The 25,069-nt window shown below is 38.5% G+C and overlaps 1 protein-coding gene across 1 annotated transcript in view; it reads left to right on the top strand.

Annotated features, from left to right (window-relative positions):
* Nucleotides 1–25,069, top strand: part of thsd7ba (thrombospondin, type I, domain containing 7Ba) — a 184,093-nt gene that overhangs the window by 121,861 nt on the left and 37,163 nt on the right. Inside the window, exons 10-15 of the mRNA XM_029530839.1 lie at nt 7,135–7,326; nt 10,354–10,585; nt 13,400–13,515; nt 14,288–14,420; nt 16,700–16,803; nt 23,512–23,703. Of these exons, the coding sequence (XP_029386699.1) occupies nt 7,135–7,326; nt 10,354–10,585; nt 13,400–13,515; nt 14,288–14,420; nt 16,700–16,803; nt 23,512–23,703 (969 nt within the window). The remainder of the gene's footprint in view (nt 1–7,134; nt 7,327–10,353; nt 10,586–13,399; nt 13,516–14,287; nt 14,421–16,699; nt 16,804–23,511; nt 23,704–25,069) is intronic.

Raw genomic sequence — 25,069 nt, forward strand, 5'->3', positions numbered from 1 at the left:
AAAGGTTGATTCTCGAAAATGACTGATAGAGAGAAGGAAGAAGAAAGCATATTTCCTCTCTGTTGGATTTTTAAGTCCCCAGCCAAGTCCAAAATCAAATATATTCATGTTTTACTTTAGCTGGCTGTGATTGCTTAGGGTGTATTGAATTGGAGAACAATCTATTGATGGATTTAGGACTGTGTTATAGTCCCCTCTAATGATAGCTCTTATCATTCATATCATGCTAGCTGATATACAGTATAATTGTAAAAAAAAAAAAAAATGTGTGGAACAACTTTAACTCTTTCTAAGAGTGCAGAATATATTTGGGTTTGACAGGCAACGATGAGTGAGAGAAAGGAGATGTAGGTAACATATCAGCAGAGATGAATGATTTCAGCCAGTTTCTATGGTTTACATACAACGGACTGGCACAATTCTTGACATGTAATCCAAATAAACTGATTCTTAATAAGTTAATATCTGTCTTTGGTAGTTTGGAGCCACTGCTTCATTTTTAATGTGAGAATATGCAGGCCTCTCCACACTGAAGCAGGGTCGCTGGCTGAGAATTCGCTCTTCAACTTCTCAGAGCTGAAGAGCAAATTGCTACTGCGATTTTTCTAGTCAGTGTGCTCCTGGCCTGCTTGTACAGGACACGGGCACTTCTGTAGGCCTCCTCCTCGGCCTTGCCCTTGGCACACAAAACTGATGTACAATGTCACAGTGTCAAGTCAGTTCATTGAGATCCATCACTGCGGCTTCAAAGACATTCCGATTAGTGCAGTCAAAAAAGGCCTGTAACTCCAGCTTTGACTCAGCAGTCCATCTCTTCACTGTTGTCACAACAGGCTTTGCGGATATTAACGTCTGCCATGGACCAGGCAGTGATCGGAGAGCCCCAAGGCAGCGCGGGGAACACAGTGGTAGGAGCCCTTCAGAGCAGTGTTGCAGTGGTTGAAAGAGTTTGCGTCCCTGGTGGAACACTTAATGTGCTGCCTGTACTTAGGGTGTTCTTGGCTGAGGTTCGCGCTGTTAAAATCCCCCAGGATGATGAGCAGGGGGGTCTGCATGTTTTTTCTCCACGTCTGTTACCTGGTCAGCCAGGTGTTGTAACGCCTCCGTCACACAGGCCTGAGGTGGAATATAAACTCCCCTGGAGAATAAAATGGTTTGGAGTTTATGAAAAGGGACTCCAAGTGAGGGTTGCATAATTTCTTCAACACTGTGACATCGGTACACCAACCTTTGTTGACATAAAAACACGTTTCCCCTGTTGCCAGGGGACACAGACACCTGTCTGTGTCCCCTGGCAACTCAGTAAAGAGCTGCTGTGCCGTCGACCAAAATCTCTGAAAAACTTTCAGGGTTTGTGAAGCATGCCAGAAAAAGAAGTGGAGATGTTTTCTCTCATGTTTAAGAGTTGATCTTTCCTGAAGTGAGCCGTGATGAGTGACGGGAAAAGGGTGATAAAAGGGAGAAATCGTCCATGGAGCGGGGAGAAACACCGAGGTGGCCATCTGCCGCACCATCTTGAAAAAGCGAGTGCACCCCTCACATTTCTGCAAATATTTCATTATATCTTTTCATGGGGCAACACTGGATAAATTACACATGGTTTTTACACCATGGTCAAATGGTTGCCAAGTTTATTCTTTTCCTGTATTCTGGTGTCTCTGAACATATGTTTTGAAAAATTATCAGAAAAATTATTAGCACATTTTGTAATTACAGAAATTGATTTGAGGAGCAATTCAGAGCCATTTCTAATAATAACATAGTTTTCTGACTTTAACTGTGACCAGGGTCAGGGTTAGGGTTAGGGTTAAAAAACCTCCCCATGTCCATGTTGTGTGGGGAGCAAATATATCAAATCAAGAGGCTGTCAGCCAGAAAAGAAAGCAGTCGCAATCACACAAAAACTTTGTTAAAGGACCATTTGCACTTTTTTCCACTTGAAGCATCAGAACTTCATAATTGAACCACTAGAACTGCTGTGAGTGGTCCATTTTATTTTAAGTAAGTTAAAAATGCCTTGAACATTTTGCTATCAGCCAAAGGGTTTGACCCTTAAAACATGTGGGAGGGGTTATGTAGGTACTCTACAACAGTGCTCTACAAAAAAACAGACAGACTGAGCTACTGATGATCAACAGGGTAAAAGTTGGTTGTCCAAAGTGATCACTTTTAAATTTGGATGGGAGATTGCCCACCCTCTTCTAATGGTAGCTTTGCCCATGATTACGTTACATTGAAACACACGACGTCCTTCCTTGTTGGTCAAACATCAGGGCCAGCCTGCTTGGCTGGTGAGTTCTTGCACCGTCCATTTGATGTTGCTCCATTGTGAACATGCCTTTTGGAACTGCTGAGAATTTATCTGAATTATTCAGTTCGTCAATGTATTCAGTTTACCCCTGGCGTGCAGCAGCTCTAAATGTAGACATTAAAAACAGTTGACATCTCGGACAGCATGAGGTTATGTAGCTCGAAGAAGGGAAGTTGTTGCTTGAACAACCAGGAGAGATTCTGAAATGGTGATTTTCACTGAAGCGACAGAGCTTTGCAATTTCGCCCTCCATTTTACTTCTGGATTGAGTAAGCATTTGTTTTTCCCGTTTCTCACCATACACTCTGCATTTTCGAGCCTGAAAATTCATAAAGTTGTCTGGGAAAGCACTGCGTCTGTAAAGAGTCATAGATAGGAGTTTTTCAGCTAAGTTTATCTGATCTGGATTTAAATGATCTCTTTTTGCTGAAGCAATAAGAAAACATCTTCCACGAACACCTGCTTGTATTGCTCAGTAAATTGATGGAGTAATTCCTTCAACCACTTAGGTACAGATGAAGAGCAACTGACTGGCGCCTGCGTAGGGATATTTTGAGACTGTCTGGATGCATTTGTGTTTTTACCTCTTATCTTTTAGTATGTTACTTTTACAAACCATTTTCCCTGCTAACACCAGATTTGTGGCAGTGCTGATTGGCTGCCACCGTTGGAAAAAAATTGCATGTTGTTGTCATGGTGTGATAGAACCCCCCCCCCCCCCCCCAAACATCAGTTAAGTGCCTGTGTGGCGAGCAGGGTTTTATTTCATTCTTTCAAATCAATTCATTTCAAGATTTGAAAGACAGCTACAATTTCCTTTTTTTTTTCTCAGTAACTGTACAGTGTCAAAAAATGATTGGCAGCTGACTTGACTGACTTGACAGTTATGCCAGGTATGCCAATATGTCCTCAGAGGGGTCAGGCACATATTGGCATATTTCTCCAAACCTACAGATGGTATGACATTTTGTCAATAACTCAGCAGCATGATTACTATCAACTTGATTTGTTTGACTGGTCAGCAAAATTCAGGTTATGATGAACTTGGGAAAGCGGCACCAAACTCAGCTGTGTGACTTCAACTTGTAATTATAAAGTTATTATTCTATATTAGATTACCAGACAAAGGCAGCACATGCCTTTATCAATGACCCTGGCTACTTTGTATTAGAGCTCACTTCAATGTCCACAGTAATTTTGTTCAATTTGCTTAGATGTTTTTTTCCTGCCGTCTGTCTCAAAAGCTTCCTACACAGGGTGTATGTGATTATTAATGTTTGAGCAAGACTTTTTTTTCTGCATCTGCCGGAATAATAACAATGGAAAAGGTTAATTGGTGGGTGGGCGAGTGGAATAGGAATCATGTTGAAATTGCATGCAGGAGGCAGTGATATTATAACTAAGAAGAGACCCAACTACAGTTCCCTGTATTAATAATGCAAAAGGACCCCGAGGCAGCCATCTATTTGTAGAGTCTCCTGCCCCCCAGATGTACTTTCACACATACACGCGTATACAAAATGACTGTTAATTCATATAATTTTTCTTTAGGCATCTTTGCAGGCACAGCTTTGAGAATCATTCTTTAGTTTTGCTTGTTAACATATCCATTAGTCCAGAGTGATTTTCAAAGAGTTTATGTTGAAAAATTATATTTTTAGCTTTGTGAAAAGATAGAAAATGATTTGACTATGGACAATAATACGTTTAAACACATCATTAAATATATACTTTGAGCACTGGAGAATCTGCTATGTCATCAGTGACCTCACGTATTTGTATATTTGTTTAATGCAAAAATTAAATTAGCCAGAGACACATATTCTTGCCTCAACAGTCGGCCTATATGTGCTCTGACAGCCTTGAGCACTAGAGGTGTGTCAAAATATTTGAAGAATATTCTCACTTTTACCAGTTATGAAGTTTTGGGTAACTTTTGTGCTGCTTCTGGCTCAAACGTACTACACTGTGTAGCAGGTAATGACCATGTCAGGATATTAAATTAACTATTATATAGATTCATTACACACAGACTGATTTATTTTCAAGTATTTCTATCTTTTAATTTTGATGATTATAACTTGCAGCTAATGACATCAAAAAAATTCAGTATCTCAGAATTTCCGAATTTTGTGAATAAGTTTAATATTGGAGACTCATCACGTCACACCTAATTCTCTTGAAACCCCTGCAGAGGTTTCCTGAGCCTTTAAATTGTCTCTCAGTCTGATTCAGCTGACCACACAATCATGGGGAATACCGCTGACTTGACAGTTGTCCAGACGACAGTCACTAACACCCTGTAAGGAGGGTAAGACACAAAAGGTCATAGCTAAAGAGGCTGGCTGTTTACAGAGTGCTGCATCCAAGCACATTAATGCAAAGTTGAATGGAAGGAAAAATTTACTACAACTACAAACTACATCTGTCCCATTCCTTGTGCCAAACGACTCTTGAACCAGAGACAGTGTCGGAGGTGTCTTAACTGGGCTAAGGACAAAAAGGACTGGACTGTTGCTCCAAAGTCCTCTTTTCAGAAGTAAGTAAAGAAAGAAAATTTTTCATTTTATTTGGAAATCAAACTCCCAGAGTGTGAGTGTGAGTGGTTGTTGGTCTCTGTCTGTCTCTGTGTGTTGGCCCTGTGATGGACTGGTGAGCTGTCCAGGGTGTACCACGCCTGGAACGTTGGCTGGGATAGGCTGTAGCACCCCGCTCGCTAGAATTTATTATGCAACCATCTCATGGCAGATGTATTCAAAAAGAGGCTAGTTGAAGTTATAATCATCAACATTTAAAAGTAATAAACACTTAAAATAAATCAGTCTGTGCAATGAATCCATGCACGGAGACTCAGGGGGTAGATAAGAGTCAGAATGTTGGTCTGAAAGGTAGATTTACTGTCTATGACACCGAACCAGTTTGATTTTATCCTTACTTTGTAATTTCTTGGGAATAATGAATTCCCACACAGCTTAAAGCTTTGCTATCAGTTTGAAATGGATATGTGTATTTGCCCAGTTCCTATTCACATGCTCCAGCCTCCAGATCACTGCAAAATTTTGTAATTCTACAATTTTCCTTGGAGTTAATGCATTATTTAATTGTTATTTTATTTACTTATAAAATCAATTCCCTTGTGCCATGATGGGAAAAATTTTCCACCAGTTTTGATGTTTAACTTACTGATAACTCATGTGCCAACCTCATCCATTTTTATCTCCACAAATGAAAGTAGCGATGCTTCTGAAACACCAGCCTGTGGTATTTTGCCATTACTTCAAGCAGACTAACATCTTCTGCTTTATCCACAATGGTTCTTTTATGGATGGAAATTTCTGATGCTTTGACTTTATGGGCAAAAGATTTTCAACTCCCCAAGGGCGCCTTTTACATCTCTTGGATGATACAATACCTTGGTTTGCTCTGTTCACTGCCCTCCTCTGCATCAAGGATATTCACTTGGACATGAGGGTGGGAAAAGAAAAAGACAAATTGATAGCAAATCTGCCCTGGGGTTGTTATTGTTCAACCATATTCCATGATGTAGTGACTGAGTTCAGCTAAAGTTAATGATATTGCTGTATGAGCATGTATCTGAAAGTAATGCTTTGGCAGCTGCTGGCATTGTTTTGACACGAGGATGGCATCCCTGTTTCTCAAATTGATCTCTCTCTTTATCTCTCTCTCTCTCTCTCTCTCTCTCTCTGAGACAGAAAGACCTTGCTCTCTGCTACCCTCGGTTAGCGATCAACCAGAAATACAAGAAATATCACAGAGTTTTTCAGCAAGGCAATAATCCAGTCATTTACATTTATGTGAAACAATTTCCTTTAATTCTAAAGAGAAATCACACGATATGAGAGTCATTATCATGTGCAGTAAAGAGAAAAGTTTGTGCCTGTCTTTTGCTGGTTTGGTCCTAAAAAAAAAAAAGTTAACTGGGAGGGGGTGATAAATATTTCATAACATGGCTCCAAGTTGAAGGCAGAGGGATAGCTTTTAAAACTGACTCAGAATACCAATGGGAAGTCCTCATAATTTTCTTTAAATGAAATGATATTTCTGTTTGACAGAATTTGACAGTTAGAAGGATGCCTGCTTCTGTTTGATGTGAACATTTTATAGAAGTACAAATCTGTTCCCTCCTAATTATCAAAAATGCTTTGCACTTGGCAAACTTTGCCAACAATGGAAGCATTAACTTTCAGATTATTTTTAATAAAAAGAAGAAAAAAAAAAACCCCACAATGTTTAACTTGGTATTAGCAACAATGTGGACGGCCTTCACGCCAAGTATTCATATTCTTGTTTAGCCAGGCTACAATTATATCTTTATATCTATATCGTTTATATTTACACACCTCTTCAGGTACACGTTGCCCTCTACCCTTGGAGAGCGCACATTCATAACAGAAACTGGTAAACAAGTAAAAGTGGACATCTGAGTAAAGGGAGCGTGTAGGAGAAGCTGACCACATAGTTCCAGTTGTTGCACTACAGATAAACAGCATTTTCACTCCCTCTCAGTGGGATCCAAATGAAAAACTTCTCACCTCTGGAGGTGATCTCTGTGGGTTATAATCACTCCTCTTCGCTGCATTTGATATTTTGGATTTCAAAGGATTGCAAAGTTTAAATTGGAACCATCTATAATTATGTAATTTGATCATGTGGGATCGATGAGGGGAAGCATTCGCACAAAGGGGGGCAGTCTTCCTTTATGTTTCTCATCTGTCTGTTTGGGTTTGGTTTTTAATCAAGTCCATTGTATGTCAGTGTGATGATACATGAGTGTACATCATGTGTATTATCTTCCTTCTCAGGGGAATACGTGCCCATCGCCCACTGTACAGATGACCCTCCGCCCACAGAAGGGGTCTGCGAGGTGGCCTGTCCTGCAGATTGTGTGGTTGGCCCCTGGTCCTCCTGGTCCCCCTGCTCACACAGCTGTGCCACTAAAACCTCAGAGGGCCGACAGAGCCGCACTCGCACCGTACTGGCTATGCCAGGGAAAGGTAATTCAAACATTCCCTCTGATGTCTTTAGGCTTTTCGCCTCATGTTCTCATTGAGGTTTTTCCTTGCCATGGTAAATGACATGTCTTTTACTGTAATTTCACTTACGTTACAAGGATTTGAAAAGGGGGAAAAAAAAAAAATAAATAAAATAAAATCACTGGTTCTTCTACTTTGATTTGGATACTTTTTCGTCGTCTATCTGTCAAGCCCAAGAATGTTGTTGAGCGCAACACATATTCCGTAGCGTACTCTTGAAAATAAGAAAAGAGGTTCCGCCATCGTGTTTGTCAAGACGGAGCATCCAAGGATATGTTGTTATATTAGATTTTTAAATCAAAACTAGGAAGCCAATATTAGACAAACTTAAGTGTTCCACCTGAAGATTTCTTGAGCCAAATTATTTATCAGAAAGCCTTTTCAGCCACTGTAGCTTTACTTTGGCTATCACTTTTTGAAGATTTCAATTTCATAAAATATTTGAGGTGATAGTGGAACATCCATAACTGTGGGATCTTTCCTTGACCAGAGTTTTCCTGTGTATTCCAAGTGTTGTGTTTTTAAATCGGGCAGCATAACTTGGAAGCCAACAAACTACCCATTAATCCCTGTAACCAAATGCATATCTGCAGGAACAGCTGATGAAAGAATCTCGTAATTTGAGCCTGGTTCCACAAAGTGGTTTTCATTTCACTGTGTGTGTACATGTATTTGCGTTCATATGTTTGTAAGAATGTGTGACATTGTGGAAAGGTGAGGGGAAAGCAAAACAGGCTGGAAAGTGCTGGAAGCTGTTTATTTGACTGGTTCCTCCATGTCCTTCTCTGAGTCACAGTAACCGTCTCCTGAAGTCACCCAGTGATGCTCCAACTGAACTAACTCGTGTTTTGCTTCCATTCAGAATTGAAAATGCTTAAACTGACACATGTAGTCCCCCGACATATTTAGTATACTGCTCCCTGCACACCACCCTCAGAGTCAAAGATGAATTTGGATGGTGAAAGGGTTGACGCTATCAATTATTTTTGTAGTTGATTATTCTATCAATTAATTAGGTAATCAAAAAATTCTTTTGCCTTACTAAATATGGGGAGTGAGTGATAGAGAAGAGTGCGTCTTCTTTTGTGTGTTAGGTTAACAATTAGGCCTAGTCACAACGAAACACAAATTAAATTAATGCAACATGAACTAAACCAGCATTTTTTACTGAGCTAATGTTAGGAACATCATAACCAGCCATCAATAAAGACTCACCTTCTTAATTCGCCATTACAAATAACCACAATTACTGTTCATTCTTACTAGCATTTATCTCGATTAGTAATTACTTTAAATTAACAAGTCTACTTACATTATGTTGTGTTACCTTGTGTTGACTCCATTCTGTGGAATTAAGTGCTTTCGGTTGAAATGCTGCATCACTGAAGTACTGTGGTGGTTTGGTTTCCGTTTTACAGTGGATGTCCTAAACAGTGTTCTTGTTTTTTTTGCAACCTGAAATGGTCCCAGAACTTTGACATTTTCTGTATTTTTCGTCTTTTCTGTCATTCCTTGGTTTTGCTCCATCTTATATATGGCTGCGAATTCAGAAATGTTGTGTGTCAGTAATACCTGGCTGTGTGACACACAAGCAGGGCACGTCATGGAATGCGAGTGAGCTTAATTAAACACAGCTATGATTCTCGAGAAATGGCGGTTATCATTTTTCTGTCATAGAATTTTTCATATTACTGACTGAGTTGTGTCAGCTTTTGTGTAAACGTATTGTATTATTTCATGCAGTACATGCATCACATCCCAGCAACAAAAATAAAAAGTGCATAAAGACAGATCTTCAAGCCGAGCTCCGCAGACTTGATGCATTCATTTAATACAAAAAACAAGTATGCAGCCTCTGACCCACAAAGCTTGACCTAATTTTCACCTGACTGCCTTATAGTCACGCCTTTGCTCTACTCTGACCTCTGTTTCATCTGCTTCACTCAATGCCATCCTTTCTCCTGCCTCTATTCAACCTAATTCATTGATGAATCTGTATTTTAATAGTAAGCGTAGTTTTTAGTTGCTGCCATTTGTGTTGTTAAAATGATCTAACAACGACAAATATAACACTGATATTCTCTGCTCGGTACGGCAGATGGATTTGTTATCCTTCTCCCTCCTTGTAAGTAATGATAACACAATGAAAGCACTTTATTTTCTGTAATGGAGGTGAGGCTCATTGTATAGGAAGCACTCCTTCTCTGTTTCCCGGCAGTTCCTGAGCAGCTGGGAAATCAGATCTGCAGAGCGGACTGTCCGTAACTAAGGACACAGCCCTGAATCCCTGGTTGGCACCAGGTTGTTTAAGAAAACTCTTGATCAAGCAACAGTGTGTTAAGCTGGTACAGTTCAGGCTGTAAAGACCTGACTAATCCAATCTATTTGCCGCAGAAACTACAACTTGGTGACAAGACATCGGAAAAAGACCTACGGGGATCTTCATCAGACACTGCGCCTGATAAAGATTCCCGCAGATCGAAACGCTGCCTTATTAAAATAGCTGGAGGCCTTTAACACAGCGTGTGCATCCTTTTTCTGACTTTTGCCTCCAGTGTTTGTATTGGCCCAGGGATTCTGTTGCACTGACCTTGCAATGACTTTTCATTTGTAATTCAAATTCTCCAGGTAAGAACTTGTAAAGTGACTGCTCGACTAGCCTAAACGTTTGTCTTCTTGCTGAGCTGCCTCCAGTCATCAACAATGAATTTAACAATAATTCTTGTCTTAATTCTCGACTCGTATTTGATTTAAAATTCTCAAAAATCTTATTGCATGTTCTTTCCTTAATATTATTCCTTTGTTGGACTAAAACCAGTTTTAGTGGAGCCATAAGGATCTAGCCAAAAACACGCAGACGTACCATACCTAAATAGTGTTACACACACGGACACTGACACCATGTCCTCTCCGCTCCTCCCACAATGTGAAGTTGTGTATTGGTCATGTTGTTAACTCTGTGGCTTTCTTGTTTATGTTGGTGGCCAGAGGGGAAGGAGTGCCCATCAGCGCCAGCCTTGGAGGAGTGGAGAGTCTGTAATGACCATCCCTGCATAGCATTCTACTGGGAGGCAGCACCCTGGGGCCCCTGTATTGAAGACACCTCCATGAATCTCAATGGAACCAGCTTCTGGAATGGGACCCCCAGCTGTGCTCTGGGCATCCAGATCCGCAAAGTCAGCTGCATGAAGACGAACGTTGGACCTGTCATAAGTAAAAGGTAGATTAGCTCTCGTGTTTACATTCAAGTGCAAGCTTGTGTTGCAGTTCTGTTATTCTCCTGCTAGTGAGCGTTTTTGCGATATCATACTTTTTATGTTTAATAAAAAAAAAAATGCATTATTATTTTAGATTTTTAGATTAGCCTGCAGTAAGATACATGCTTTATGTGTCTGTACAGGCTAAGGCTTAATTTTATTTTCAATGTCACAAAATGTTTTGAGGGCAGCACCATGTCCTGGCAGTTTAATGTTTTAGTCTGCAGGTTTGTTGTTGCACGTATATTTGTTGTGCATGCAAGTGCTGGGAGATGAATCAATAAATTCTCTCCTTTCTTGTTTGTCTACATGCAACAATTTTTTACTTCTCCACAGGTGTATGAGCATACAATGGATTTGTTTTCACTTCAATTATATGACCCCTATGGATTTAAACAAATGAAATGAATATGTTTTTTCAATGCATAATTTTCTCAATCAAAACAAAGATAATTGTCTCAAAGTTTCAAAAAAGCTACAACACATGTTCTTCAGTATATTTGAAGGTATAAAATTGTCCTTATAATTTAATATTTCCACTGTGCTTTGCCGAGCCTTAGATAGCAGAAAATGTGTCTTGGTACACTATCACTGACGAGCAAAAGAGCTTTGTAAAATCTGGGTCAAGAGTTGAGGAGTGATCGTGTTGCTGTTACGGAAGAATAATTTAGGAACGCAGTCTCTGTTTTCCAAACGTGTTCCCTTAAAGATATCTCTTCTATGTTTTTATTTACTAACAAATCACCCAGAGGACATCATGTACTGTGAAAGTATATCTCTAGAGCTTTGTATACTAAGCTCTTATTTGGTTCGTCTTTAAGATATATATATATATATATATATTGCTTATGCTTCACCATTATCTACCCCTCTTTCAACAATACAATTTCAACCACTTCTAAGGGCTTCTGTGCTGTCACTGTAATGATGTTACAGCCCTCCGTGGGAAGATAGATTTATAAATAATGCAAAAAGTTTGCCCTTATTTGGCTCAGTATATTATTGACAGGGCGATAAAATGGATCATGGAGAGGCTTTTTTCTAATGCATTCTATCCTCCACTGCATTTCTTCTCCACCATCAGATCTCGCCCATACAGTATGCTGTGAATGCAGTCACTGTATATGCATGGAAAGCATTTAACACATGTTGCTATTCATCGGAGTTGCCTTTGATGGTCAGGGACAGGAGATAGTGTATACATTTTGCAGAGATGTGCACTTACGTGTGTAAGACTTTGTGATTTGGTTTTTGATCGAGAAGAGCACAGCTTTGGTTTATCTTCTCGATTTGATAGGATTAATACACAGAGGAAATACACATCATGGTATGGTTTCCAGAAAGGACCAAGTTATGCTGCATGCTGGAGCTGGTGCTCCATTTCAACTGCTTCATTTTTTATTTTTTTTTATTTTTTACTGAAAAAAAATCTTTCTTGGTATAAGCACAAAGCTTACAAAAAGCACTGATGGATGTTCTTTTCTTTTTGATTGTTTCATATCGCTTCTCCTATTAAGTATTAAAGATGAAATAGAAATTCACAGCAAAAGCAATGTAACAACTAATCATCTCATCACGCACAGGTAACACATTTTCTTGCTGCATACACAATTACATTGGAATAGGTTTGAAGATAATGTCACACTGAAAAAGCCCAAAGAATGAAATTCAAGAAATTCAAATCAGTAACAAGTAGCGCTCAACTGGGTATTTGATTAATATATATATATTTTTTTTTTTAGAGATGATGGCTAATGTTGGAAAAAGAGACATTTAATGTACACAACTATGTCACCGCTGAACACCGTACCTCGAGTGAAAGTCTGGCTCCCCCATTCTTGGTGTGCCAGGGAAAGGATGAGTTTAATGTATCTTGCCTCCTTCTGCTTTGACATACTTTTATCTAATTCCTGCACATGCTGGGCTTTTTGCACTTGGTAAGATGTGGCACCACGCTGGGTCTCTGGTGAGACCTGGAACTTGTTTTTTTCTGCAAAGGAAGTCACTCTGAGAAAAAAAAAAAAAAAAAAACACCTAAATTTGGAATTTCTTTCTGTATGTGTGTATTTATGTGTGATTTTGGGGAGTGTGGAGCCTGCCGGTTGATGAAGACATCAAAGCACATGACTTATTTGATTTCATAAAGCTGCATTAATCCACTCTACTTCAAGGTTGCGTGACACACAAAATGTAACATAGCCCAAGGGCCCATTACATATACTTTGCAGAAGATATGTAGTCCCATAAATGGGGGAGAAACGTGATTTTTAACACAATTGGTAAAAGTCTGGAATTCTCCTTAAAACCTGGTAATGGCACCCTTGGCGAAGTAGGAATGATTCATTGGTAAACAGTTTGCATATTCTCACTTTTCTCAGGTTTAATTAGCATGCATGCTGTGGACTGATTGATTTTTTTTTTTTTTTCCCCCCTCCAAGAACTCTCAGTTCCCTTGGTAGAAATAAAAGACTATGGTGGCTGTTTAGTCCATGTATACTGGGAGATAAATGAAGGTATCCGTTTAAACCGGTCCTACATTTTATCCTCCTACCTACAGCTTTGTAGAATTGCTAAGAAATTTAGCTGTGTTAATTTTATTATGTATTATTCCACAAGCACAAATAAGCGTAGACTCCTGTTTTCCGTGATGAGATGTGCGATGACAGGGCAGTTGTTTCATTGCACTGCCCTCTTACCAGTGAGATTCAAACTGTTCATCTGTTGACTGTGGGATGAAAATGATGTTTTTTCAGACTGCTGTTTGTCCGTGTGTTTAGATGTCCAGATTCATCTCGTCCAGAAATTGGTCAACCCTGCTTGCTTCCCTGCAAGAAAGACTGCATTGTGACTCCCTTCAGTGAATGGACAGCCTGCCCGTCAACCTGTATGCCAGGTAGATCTTTAAACAGATTTCTGTGACCCTTTAGAGGTTAAATTTACTAATGTACAGTTCAGGGGACTGGAGCAAAAGCCAATATGCGTATAAACTGAAAAGTCAAGCACTCGGCTATCACAATGTCATCAACATTTTTCAATTTTTCTTCTACCCTAATGTCTCCATTGTAATAAATAACTATTTAAATTCAAGTTTTCAATTACTTATAACTTGATGTAATAGACACCCTTAACTGTCCATTACATTTAAGTCAAAACGTCAGGGAGAGAATTGATATTTAATGAGCTCCAAATGTGGAGTGTAAATATCTTGGAAATCAAAAAGTATATAATTGTTTTTAAAAGAATGGAGGAGGAATCTTGTCTCTGTAAATATGCTTTAGTCCATGGGGTCCTTTGATGATGTAATCACTTTCTTAATTGCACCATTTTCAATGTTTTGTAATTAGTGTGCGTGTAATGAGCCTTGAAGCGTGAGCCAAATGAAGCTATTACACTGTAGTGTGCCCAGAAGCAGACTGCAGGGAAGTGGAGGACATCACAAGCACAAGGGCATTACAATCAGCACCAGATCCACTTTGAGACTGCTTCTTTTCTAGCCCTGTCTTCAAGATACAAAGTTTTCATTGTGACTCCATTTGTTTAGTGTCCAAGATAAGCCAATTGTCTCAGTCTCATTTTACTTTCCCCTCCTTCCAGAAAACATTAATTCCTCTTAAGTAACCTGCCACCGAACGTAGACTTTGAAGGTTGTGTTTCATGTTCAACAGAAAATACAACTGCCACCACACAGTGTCGATACAGGACCATCGTACAAAGGTCTGCTAATGGGGGCCAGGAGTGTCCCGACACGCTGTATGAAGAGCGAGAGTGCGAATCACTTCCAGTTTGTCCAGTCTACAGGTATTTGCGGCATTTACAACCAGCCTCTTCTCTTTTTTTACCTTATGGAAGAATTTCTGCTCTTTCAAAGTGTGAAAATCTGAGAAAATGTGATCCATAATGCGAAATGTCACATAGCTCCATGTTGTGAATATCGTGAAATCTATGTGTTCCTATACTTTTGTAAAGTTATTATCAAAAGATATTGCGGCTTTGGACACATACCTCCATGCTGCTTGCTAGGGGTGGGAATTTTGTACTGTCTCATGATTCGATTCGATTCGAATTTTTGGTGCCACAACTCGATTCAAAATCGATTCATTCTGCTTCAATCTATAGGTTGTCAAAGGATCCTCATGATCTACTCCAGTCTGCTTTGCAAGACAGAATGACAAATGGAGACATTAAAGCATCTTTTTCACATTTATTAAGTTTGAAACATTTATTCATGCTTACATGGAATTGTTGCATAAAAGCAATATCACATATTGCTTAAGTAACAAAAATTAAAGTGTCAGTTTATAAAAAAAAAAAAAAATAGCGCAGTTCCTCATTTTGCAAACCTTGCACACTGTGAAGCTCATGTCAAGCTCGGTCTTCCCAGCCATTCGTTAAATAGGGCCCTATAAAATTAGACATTAAAAAACAGAATTCATTATAAACATGGAATAACAGAACTGGCTGACATTTAATTTTTTTTTTTTTTTTTTTCCGGAAAATTCTCTGCGGGGGTTGCTAATAATTCTGTACATGTCTAGATCAATTGGTGACTTCATGTAAATGTATGTGGTGACCTGAGCAGCACGGTGGAGTAGTGGTTAACGCTGTCCCTGCAATAAGAAGGGTGCGTTTCGATTCCCGATAGGAGCACCTGAGCAAGTCCAGGTTAATTGGTTAATTGGTGACAAGTGATGGACTGGGCTACAGCAAGGAACGGTGACCCTCAGGTCCTAGACCGGACCAGACCAGACCAGCTCCAGAACAGAAACGGGACCCCTCCAGACCAGATCAGAGACCGGACCCCTCCAGAGACTAGGGACTACACCAGACCAGAGAGTAGAGACCAGACCAGACCAGAGTAGATGAGACACCGGACCCCTCCAGAGACGAGAGATTGGACGCCTCCACCGAGACCAGCTCTCAGTCTTTTCTTTTTTTTTTCAGGATAAAAATTTTCTGTCGAGAAAATTCTCAGAGGGGGTCGCTAATAATGCACGTCCCCCACCAGTGAAGCAGCTGCCTGAGTGCTAAGTCACTCACTGAGCTCCACACAAAGAGGTTGACTATCATGTACTTCAATCCTAATGTTAGTAATTGGTGGAAAACCAAAGAGCATGGGGATAGAAGAAATTAAAAAGTTTACAGTGGATTTGATATTTCAACCAATGTTTTTGCTTAAATGTGTGGAACCATTAAAGTTTTCAGTTATAACTGAAGAAATTGTCTATATTTCAAAACTGAAAACACTGTCTCAGGGAGAAATTTGCATAAAATTCGAAAAATGGAATTCTCAAAAATTAAAAATCGAAAAAAAAAAAAAAACAACAAATGTGGGAAAAATTATAATGGAATTTGGGAAACAATAAAACAGATTTTATAGGGCTCGAGGTAAAACCTCGTAACCCCTGCTGCTTACACTCTAATGTAACTAATAGTAAACACGGTTTCTTTTAATGAAGCTATTTAAGTACTAATAGACTAAAATAAAGTGTACTGTAAACTAAAAACCCTTAAATGACTTAGGTGAGATTAATATTCTGGAAATATACTGTTGCTGTTGGTTGGTAACATTGCTGTGATTTTCAATCCGAAAGTAATTTTCATGCTTATGAGTTCATATTTCACCATCTGTTGAAAATGCATGAGGCACAAAATCCCCTGAACCATAAAACAACCGAGGACTATACATAAGTGGAAACCAAAAGGTCAAGATCATTGGGTCATTTTCCAATAAATACTGTGTGCAACAAGAATACTTGATTTAAATATTATTCAACAGCATATCATAAGTAAAGTTAGGTAAATATTACGAAATTAAAAAGCTATTGACTGAGTTCAGCTGATTATGGCGGAACTGAAACTATACAAAGAGTAACAGTATCAAAAAGTATCCTCTATTTTTTTTTGTCTTTGCTTCACTGTTTTCAGAATTGTTCGTTATCTATTTTTGTTGTAGCAGCAAATCTAACACCTTGTGAGCCTGCATTTTGTCAGCCTTTGGTCCAGATCAGCAAAGTAAGTGTGAATCTGCTTAACAAATGAAACTGCAATTTATTTCTACCGGTTGTGTTTCTGCGTAGGTGGAGGACGCACAAGTGGCACAGTTGTGTTCTAGTTCCAGATTCTGTTCGACGTGGATTAACTGGACCAGGAGAAGCCTGTGGAATAGGTTTAGAAACAAGAGGCAAGTGTTTTCCCTGAATTGTTGTATTCTGTGCACATACTGCTTACAGTATGTATTTATGCTTCCAGGACCTAATAGCCTTTTCAGACCTGCTCCTTTAACAAGCAGGAGTTGGTAACATGAAGAAGGAGGCAATTTGTCTCATTATAAAATGAGCCTCTCCATTTGTGAGAACTTGATGATCTTATCTCAACGCTGGTTTCTTATTCATAAATTCAGAAAGTCAATGCCATAAACACATTTTAAATATATAATAATCAGTCAGATTACACACGTTATACACTTGGTCCAAATCATACTACTGTGCATGTGCTTGCGCTGTAAAGTTTATACAGCTGTTTAAAAGTCAGTTTGGCCATATTGTCCTTCCAGTGGATTCCATTGTTGAAATGATGAATATGTCCCTAATGGCTTGACACTCAAAGGTCGGAAGGACTACTGCAGTTTATGGTCCACAAATTCAGAATGGAAAGGTGAAAAATAATAATAACAATTACAACAGCAGCAATACTAATTATCATCATTATTATTGTTGTTATTGTTATAATGGTGTTATTGTAATATCATGTCATATTATTATTAATGGCATTTTACTGTATAAAATATACAGAAAGTATGGTGGAATAGTGGTTAGGGCTGTTGTCACACAGCAAGAAAGCTGCTGGTTCGATTCCATGCTAATATCAAATTTTGCTTTTGATAGATCAGCACTGCTAGGTGTATTTGAATATTTTCATTCTATTTTATTTTATTTTTGCTTGATTGTTTGCTTTTTAAGGTTGAGGTCAATTCTTCCTTGACTACGAACATTTTCACTTTTAAAGCTCTGTGTTTTTGGAGACTTTTGCGAATTTATGACTTTTACACTGTTAATTGACAACACACAGATCATAGTGTTTTCCTGTTGAATGGAAATTAACTCAGTAGGGGAACGTTGTCTCTGCTCTGTTGTTGGTGAATGACTGCAGTATATTTCATTTTGCGGCTGTATCGTGGAATAATCATTACTTTTGGAAGCATATCGTACGTATTACAACATGTCCCGGTGATTACCACTGTGCTTCATGTTTGGGTGTTTATCATGCAAAATTGTGTTTCTTTTGTGAGTCGAGTTGTGGAAATGACTGCCACTGGCCCAAATCGTTAAAAAGCCAGATCAGTGTGCTGATCGGATCATTTCAAAATCATTTGTAGGAGAGGAAAAGTCCCAGTATATTCCAGAGACTGGCTGCTTTATGCAGTTTACTGATGGAATATTGATTATCCTGCCTTGAGGACTTTCTTTTTTTCCCCCACTCTAACTGTTGCTCACTTATTGCTATGGGTGTATAACTATGACTGACATTTAACAATTGAATTTCTATGACTTTTTGGTGAAGAAAGGAATAATATATTTTCTCAGGTAAAGAGCACGCATCATTGACGTTTAGAACATCCTGTTTGAATGTGATTAGAAAATGACAAAGTCAAATACCTGACACTTCAAAACTGTAAAGTATGAGTTTGGAGTTTGCATTTGCTATAAACATACTATTTAAATGGAGATTTTAAAGACATCCAGAGTTGATGTTCACTCAGTGGATGACTGAACCGATTCAATGAAAAGGACACATAAATGTCAAATTGGGGCATAATTAGGATGAGGTACTGGGAATGCAGCCACGAAAGGACCATGGTGAATAAAGACAAGTCAAAGTATAAAGGCAGAAAGTTATCACATGGAGTCTCCAATTATTTTAGTGAAGGGCATTTAATGATACTCTATTTACCTGCCAGAGCCCTATAAACACCAAAATGCACAAACACTGAGCCAAGTATATGACTGATTTAGTCTGATTTAGCTATTCAAAATAAATCATAAACAATTAGCTTTTGTTTTATTTTACCCCGTATACCGTACAGGCCAAAAGTTTGGACACACTTTCCTATTCATTTGAATGAGAAGGTGTGTCCAAACGTTTGGCCTGTACTGTATATATACACACACACTGTACAGTATATGTTACTGCATATGCAAACTGCACATCCAGTTTCCATTAACGTAATTCGCACAATGCACGTTTGTTCAGAGTGCAGTAACATGTAAATATTTTATTTTAGACCAGGTCTTGTGTTGCGTTTTTACTTTTGTTTGAAATGTGAACTTCCTTGACATGAAATTTAACATTGTGCTATTTTTGTTTGTGTCCGTTTTCCTTGTAGTGGTTGTGTTCACATTTTGTGGAAAGAATGTGTGAGATGGTAACTTCTTCTTTCCAATATTCCCGTACAATGAGAAACTAAATTTGAACAATCAAGTTGTCCAGCGTTATCATGATGAAATGTATTAGCCATTGCTTGTTTTTCAGAATTTTCGTTCTGGTAGTTAGAGATTTAAGTTTATAGGCTACATGCCATCTGAGCTCTTTTTTATTGCAATTTATGAATAAATGTTATATGTGTTTATAGTGCTGCATTTGAAAAAAAAAAAGAGTGTTTTTGTCTTTTCCACATGAATTTCTGTATTATATTATATCTATAACTCCACAGGTAAATAACCTGTGACAGAGAAATTCAACAAAACTACAAATTTAGGTTTGAAATCAAAGCTTAAATGTACACTAGGAACTTTAGTGCAGTAGTTAGAGCTGGTATGAAATAAAACTCTTGAGCAATAGATACAATCCCTGCATATGCTGCAGAGTCGTGCAGGGAAAACAAACTGTAAGGCACTGAAGCACGGTGGTCTTTTACAGACACTCACAAATCTGTTAGACTCCATTAATAAACCATTAGGTAGTGATCAAATGACTGTTAATGAACTGTAGCATATGTTTAAATAATTCAGGAATTGCCTCATTTAGTTATTTTAGCTTGGTAAATAAATATAAAATATAACGTAAAATGTCAGCAATGTGTGATGAAATCCTTATCAACACTGTGCAAACTGTCAGCCGTCAACATCAAGTGTTAATTTGGTGACATGGTCCTGGCATGGTAGCTCTCTGCTTCGGGGGGTAATTCTGTTTTTCTGTCTTGGTGGCCGCAGACAGCCAATGGAAGCATTTCCTGTCTGACTGCTCTGACAACAGTGTGGTAATAAGCAGTCCCTCTGTGTGTCATAGCTCAGGCAATCTGATTTACTGGAATCTCACTTGTTAAAGATTTTCAGCTCACATTTGTCTGTATTATCCTACTTAATGCACATCTGTATCTGTTCCTCATCTGCAAATCTACACTTATTTTCTTTTCATCCAAACTATGCTCAATATATCTCTGAATGTTAGTTGCCACATTTGCCTCAAATGGAGGTATAAGAGCGTACCTAACTTTTGTTTTTCTGTCATCTGTGACATTCTTGCAGAAATAGTGCTGGCAGATAATCCATTGCGCACAACCAGCCTAGCAACTCCTATTTTCATCTGGTCACCAGCCTCTTGTTGCGAGGTTGCTGGGATCACTTGGCTTTTAATTTAAAAATGAAAATTTGAATAGAAATATCATTAAACTGGTTAGATGGCTTGATGAAACATTTGAATTGTAGAATATTCGAATGGTAAAAGTGGATTTTCAGCCTGGCCAAAACTAGCAGTCAGATTGCTGTGTACACTGCGATCCCCCAAGGTCCAGCCTGTAGGCTAGAATTATGGCCAAGATTTTGAAAAAAGCTACCAAATGGGTTTGTGATTTACAAAGCCAATATGCCCTTGGCTTGAGTAAATACTTCCTCCCATCTCAGTGTGTGTCTGGCCCCAGTGTGTGTCTGTTAGATCCAAGGATGCATGTTGAATGAATGCTAATGTGTGACTGGGGGTTGAATGAGGTGAGGATTGTGGTACTCACAATGACTCGACATGTCCGCGGTCACAAATATGAAGAATGAAATGAATGAATGAAAAAGACTTGAAGAAAAGACCAGTTTCACTAAACAGATCCAAGAAGCTCTGTAAAACCTGCAAAGATGTATCTGAGCCACGAGCTAATGGATTTCACACCGAATGCCCTTTGTCTTAATTTAGCCAACTTGTGGCTCATAACCAGTTGGATGTACGGTTTTGAGAAATGAATCAATAGAAAATGAGTCACACTGACAATATTTAGCTGTAAGAAAAGTTACTCAGTGCACAATGAAAAACAACAATTAGTAAGCATAACGCCATAGGTAATATAACCTTATTAACATGAAGATTGTAATTTGATGATTTGAAAAAAAAAAAAAAAAAATTAAAAATTTTAACCCATTAACCCAGATAAGATTTTTAAAAACCTGTAGTGTGACAAGCCATTTAAGCATTATACCTTTCAGGGCCTCAATTACTTTTACCTCTCTTAGTAACTGTGGAATTAAAGACGCTCCCTGTCAGTGGCAGAGGCGCTGTGACAAAGAAGACTTACCACTGGCAAAAGGAAATTACATGAAAAACCACACAAATGGGCTTGGGCAACCAGAGGCTGCAAAAATTATTTTAAAAATGGATGGCTCTCAGTTCAACATCAGAATATCAGTCCTTGTTGTTCTTTCCTCCACTGATAAAATAACCTGGCAATGACAGAATGGGGTTGTTGCTGCTGGAGGGGGCTCGGTAAGGTAGGAAACCAATCGAGATGAAAGGACAGAACTAAGTGCCAATTAGAACGTATAATTATTTCCACAAAGGTGCTATTTGGGACTAATACTGTAGCAGCTGTTCATTGTGAGGTGTTTCTTAAATAGATTTGTTACATGTAAAAGAAAATTCCCTTTTAAAGGTTCATCATTTTATCAGTGTTTGATCGAAAGACGTACATTGAAAAATGAAATTTATTTTCTCTAAATTTCTTTTTTTTTTTTTTTTTTTGTGCATTGTGATTTTCACTTGTAACGACTATGGATGTCACATTAAGGCACAATAATTAAAACTGCCATCTTGACATTATGAAGGCCATGTATGAAAATAATAATCCCACTCTTCCTCAACATGTAGAAAGCCGGTGGTTGTGTTTTTTATAAGAGAGCAGAGTTTTAGAGCCAAATAGATATCAGTAAAATTTGTTGAAGGCGTGTTTGTTGATCAGTGAATTTTCATGATGTGGAAGCATTTAGAGGGTGTGAATTCACCAGGATCATTGCCTTATTTAAATTCCAATGCATGCATACAAGAGAGAACAAGGTAATAGAGCATCGTGTTCTATGTGGTGTTTTATTATGATTGTTGTTATTTTTATTGGTCTGTTTTTTCATACCTTCTCAAAGGAAGCTATTGTTCCGTCAGCTGGCCCTTTCTGATCACAGGCACCTGACAAAGATACTATAGTCTCTCTCTTCAGGGACAGTGTCCTCAGACTTGCTTGTTTGTGCTCAGTTTTCCTTTTTAATTCAATTTCTTTAATTAACTCAGTGTGCATTTAGAGCTATTTTTGTAGGTCCTCATTATGTCTCTGCCCTTCTTAGAGCTGAACACTTGATATGCAGTGTGAAATATCAAATGTTGGAAATTATGGAAATTATTCTTATCCCACCATGTTGCCCTGCTGATTGTATGGCACTGGAGCCACAGCATTACTGTCACTATTGAAATCCTGCAAAAATGACATCGAATTTTCTAATTTTGTTTCGTTATTAACATGTTACTGTGATTCATTAAAGTAGACATTTGTTGTGTGTTTTTGTGAGAAGTGTATCTGGTTAATATTAACATTGCAAATGCCCTTCCACAGGTTCCCTCAATATTAATGATAAGATTGTGGAGCACCTTGCTGCATATATTTGCATAATTATATGAATGTCTGTGACACTTGTATAATATTCTTTAAGGTATTTATTTCCCTAAGAGATTTGTGTGTACCAGCCTTTCACATTTGTATAGCTGGGTTTATGTATTATATAATAATATTGAGCAAAACACGTGAACATTTCTTTGTAATTCAATAACCGATTCAGCTGTTAATTAATCATTACCTCCTATTCTTTCTAGTGTGATCAAGTAAGATCCACAAGTAATTAGAAATTTCAACTGTGCGTTGAAAATTTATTTTAACAAAATGAAAAGCTTTTTTTTTTTTCTGTCTTTGCCAAAAAGACTGGCCTCACTTCAGTGACAGCTTTCTATCGGCTGTAAGAGATGTGAAGGAAATGCAAAAGAACTTGCTCAGGGGCATTTTACAAAGTTATCAAAGCAGCCATGGTGGACTGAAACTCTGCTTGAGTCCTACATCAGACCAGGTATTCCGTCTGGTCTTGGTGTGTATCTCAATTAATTATTCTTTGCACACATAATCACATTTTGTAGCTACTGTAAAGGACTGGATTGTACTGTCTGTTCTCCTTAGTGAAATACAAATACTTTGATAGTTTATACATCATTCTGTCATTCATCTATTAGCTTTCATGCCATTCTGTTACCAATGTCTGTCTTTTATTCAATAAATCATATTTATCTAAAGTAGGCTGATAACTGTGGTGTGCTTCAAGGTTGAATCAGCAATTCAGTAGATCTTATCATGAAAGATTTGCAGGAATATTCTTTATAACGTATGTCACGATTGGACTGAAAAAAAAAAAAAAAGAAAGAAAAAAAGAATTTTTGGCCTGTGCAAGCAAACAAGCAACAATGAATATGTGGATCAGAACCGTACGTAACAACCCAGATTCAAACAGCAACAGTGACTGAAAGTTACCCTGATGAGCTGTGGTTTGGGCATGGTCTGTATAAAATGCAGTAACGCCCTTGCCTCCTCCTGTGTTTGTAGGAGTCAGCTGTGTTGGCGAGAGAGGCGAATCGGCCAATATGACGGAGTGCCTGCGATGGGCTAGCCCCTTGCCCCTTCAGATCAGAGGTTGCCGTGTGGCTTGCAAGGATGATTGCACTCTAACTGCATGGTCCAGATTCTCCGAATGCACTGGATGTGGCACTTCCAGAAGCCGCAAGCGCTCACTCACAGGTAGAGGCTCTACTTCTGTGTGCACAAATATGACTCAACAGTTTAGCCTACACATTGTTCTCTTGGGCCAAGCACTCTCACAATTTCTTTTTGGTAAAATCTCACACCATATAATACAGTAAAGAGGTATTCTGGACTGCTTTTTAAAGCACTCGTGTTGTTTGCTGTCTATTTTGAAACTGTAAAACGTTAATTGGTGCTTAACAGATTTATTTGCAACCTAAGAATCTATCTGTCTATCTATTCTTTATAAAAGTCTTTCAGTTTGTGAATGAAATCCTGAGATAGCTTGAGATATGCATGAGATAGCATTAACCTTGACTTTTTGTGAGGGACTAGGGCAATGCTTTTGCTCCTACCCACTGTAAGTCAACATGTATTTAGTTTACACTCACCTAGTACCTACCAAACAGATGCAGTTATGGGGTCCTTAGCCTTCTGTCACTGTTTCGGAGAGCGAACCAATAAAACAGCCAGCAAACAATTTCTCTGGACATGCAGCAAAGAATTGTCACTCTGATTTCATGTTTTCTGTCGTAAACCAGATTAAAAAAATAGGCAAAATTTTAAATTGCTGGAGGATAGTTCAAAAAATGAAATGAAAGAGATTAAATAACATTTAAAAAGCTGTTTTGTCTGAGGGTTCCCCGCAGCACCGGTATACTGTAATATGTGGTATAGACTACACTCGGAGGGATGAATCAATTGCCTTATGTTCTCCATCTAAAAGTAACAGAAGACTATTCCTAGATCTTCAAGATTTACATTAATAACAGCATTTGAATTATGTGCTGAAAAGCACACAACCGTTTCAGTTGCAGTTCCGTTACTGTAACTTTCTACTGTCCCCGTAGTCTTACGTCAGGTCTAAATTAGGTCTCTTGCCGTTTGTAATCTGGTATTTCAGTGCAGATGGTAAAATCTGAATTACATGCTGTGGTTGCAGACAAGGCTGGATACTATTTGTCTTCATGAATATTTGATCCAATGCCAGAGGAGCTGTAGTAAACATACCCTGCCTCTGTTTGTAATGCTCTTAGAATCCAACACATGAAATCTGCCGGAGCTCAGTGGTGAGTTGCTTTGAGATGCATATGCGTGTTCGTGTTCAGTGGGTGGCAATGGTCATAATAAGCCACTATTTCAACTCTTTTGACACTTGCTTAAATTCATCTGTCAGGTAACAAACCCACTGTGGGTATAAGCTCTTGAGTGCGGTTTAGGAAAGTTGGCAGCTCACCAAGGTCTCTGTTGAGATAATACAGCTTTGCTGAAAAGTATTCTGTATCTAAACTGAATTTTAAAGGACCAGAGTTGTTCAAACAAATGCTTTTCAGCAGTAAATTATGTGTCTTAGATTCTTCAG

This window comes from Echeneis naucrates, chromosome 21 (genome assembly GCF_900963305.1).
Source record: "Echeneis naucrates chromosome 21, fEcheNa1.1, whole genome shotgun sequence".
NCBI classification, from domain to species: Eukaryota; Metazoa; Chordata; class Actinopteri; order Carangiformes; family Echeneidae; genus Echeneis; species Echeneis naucrates.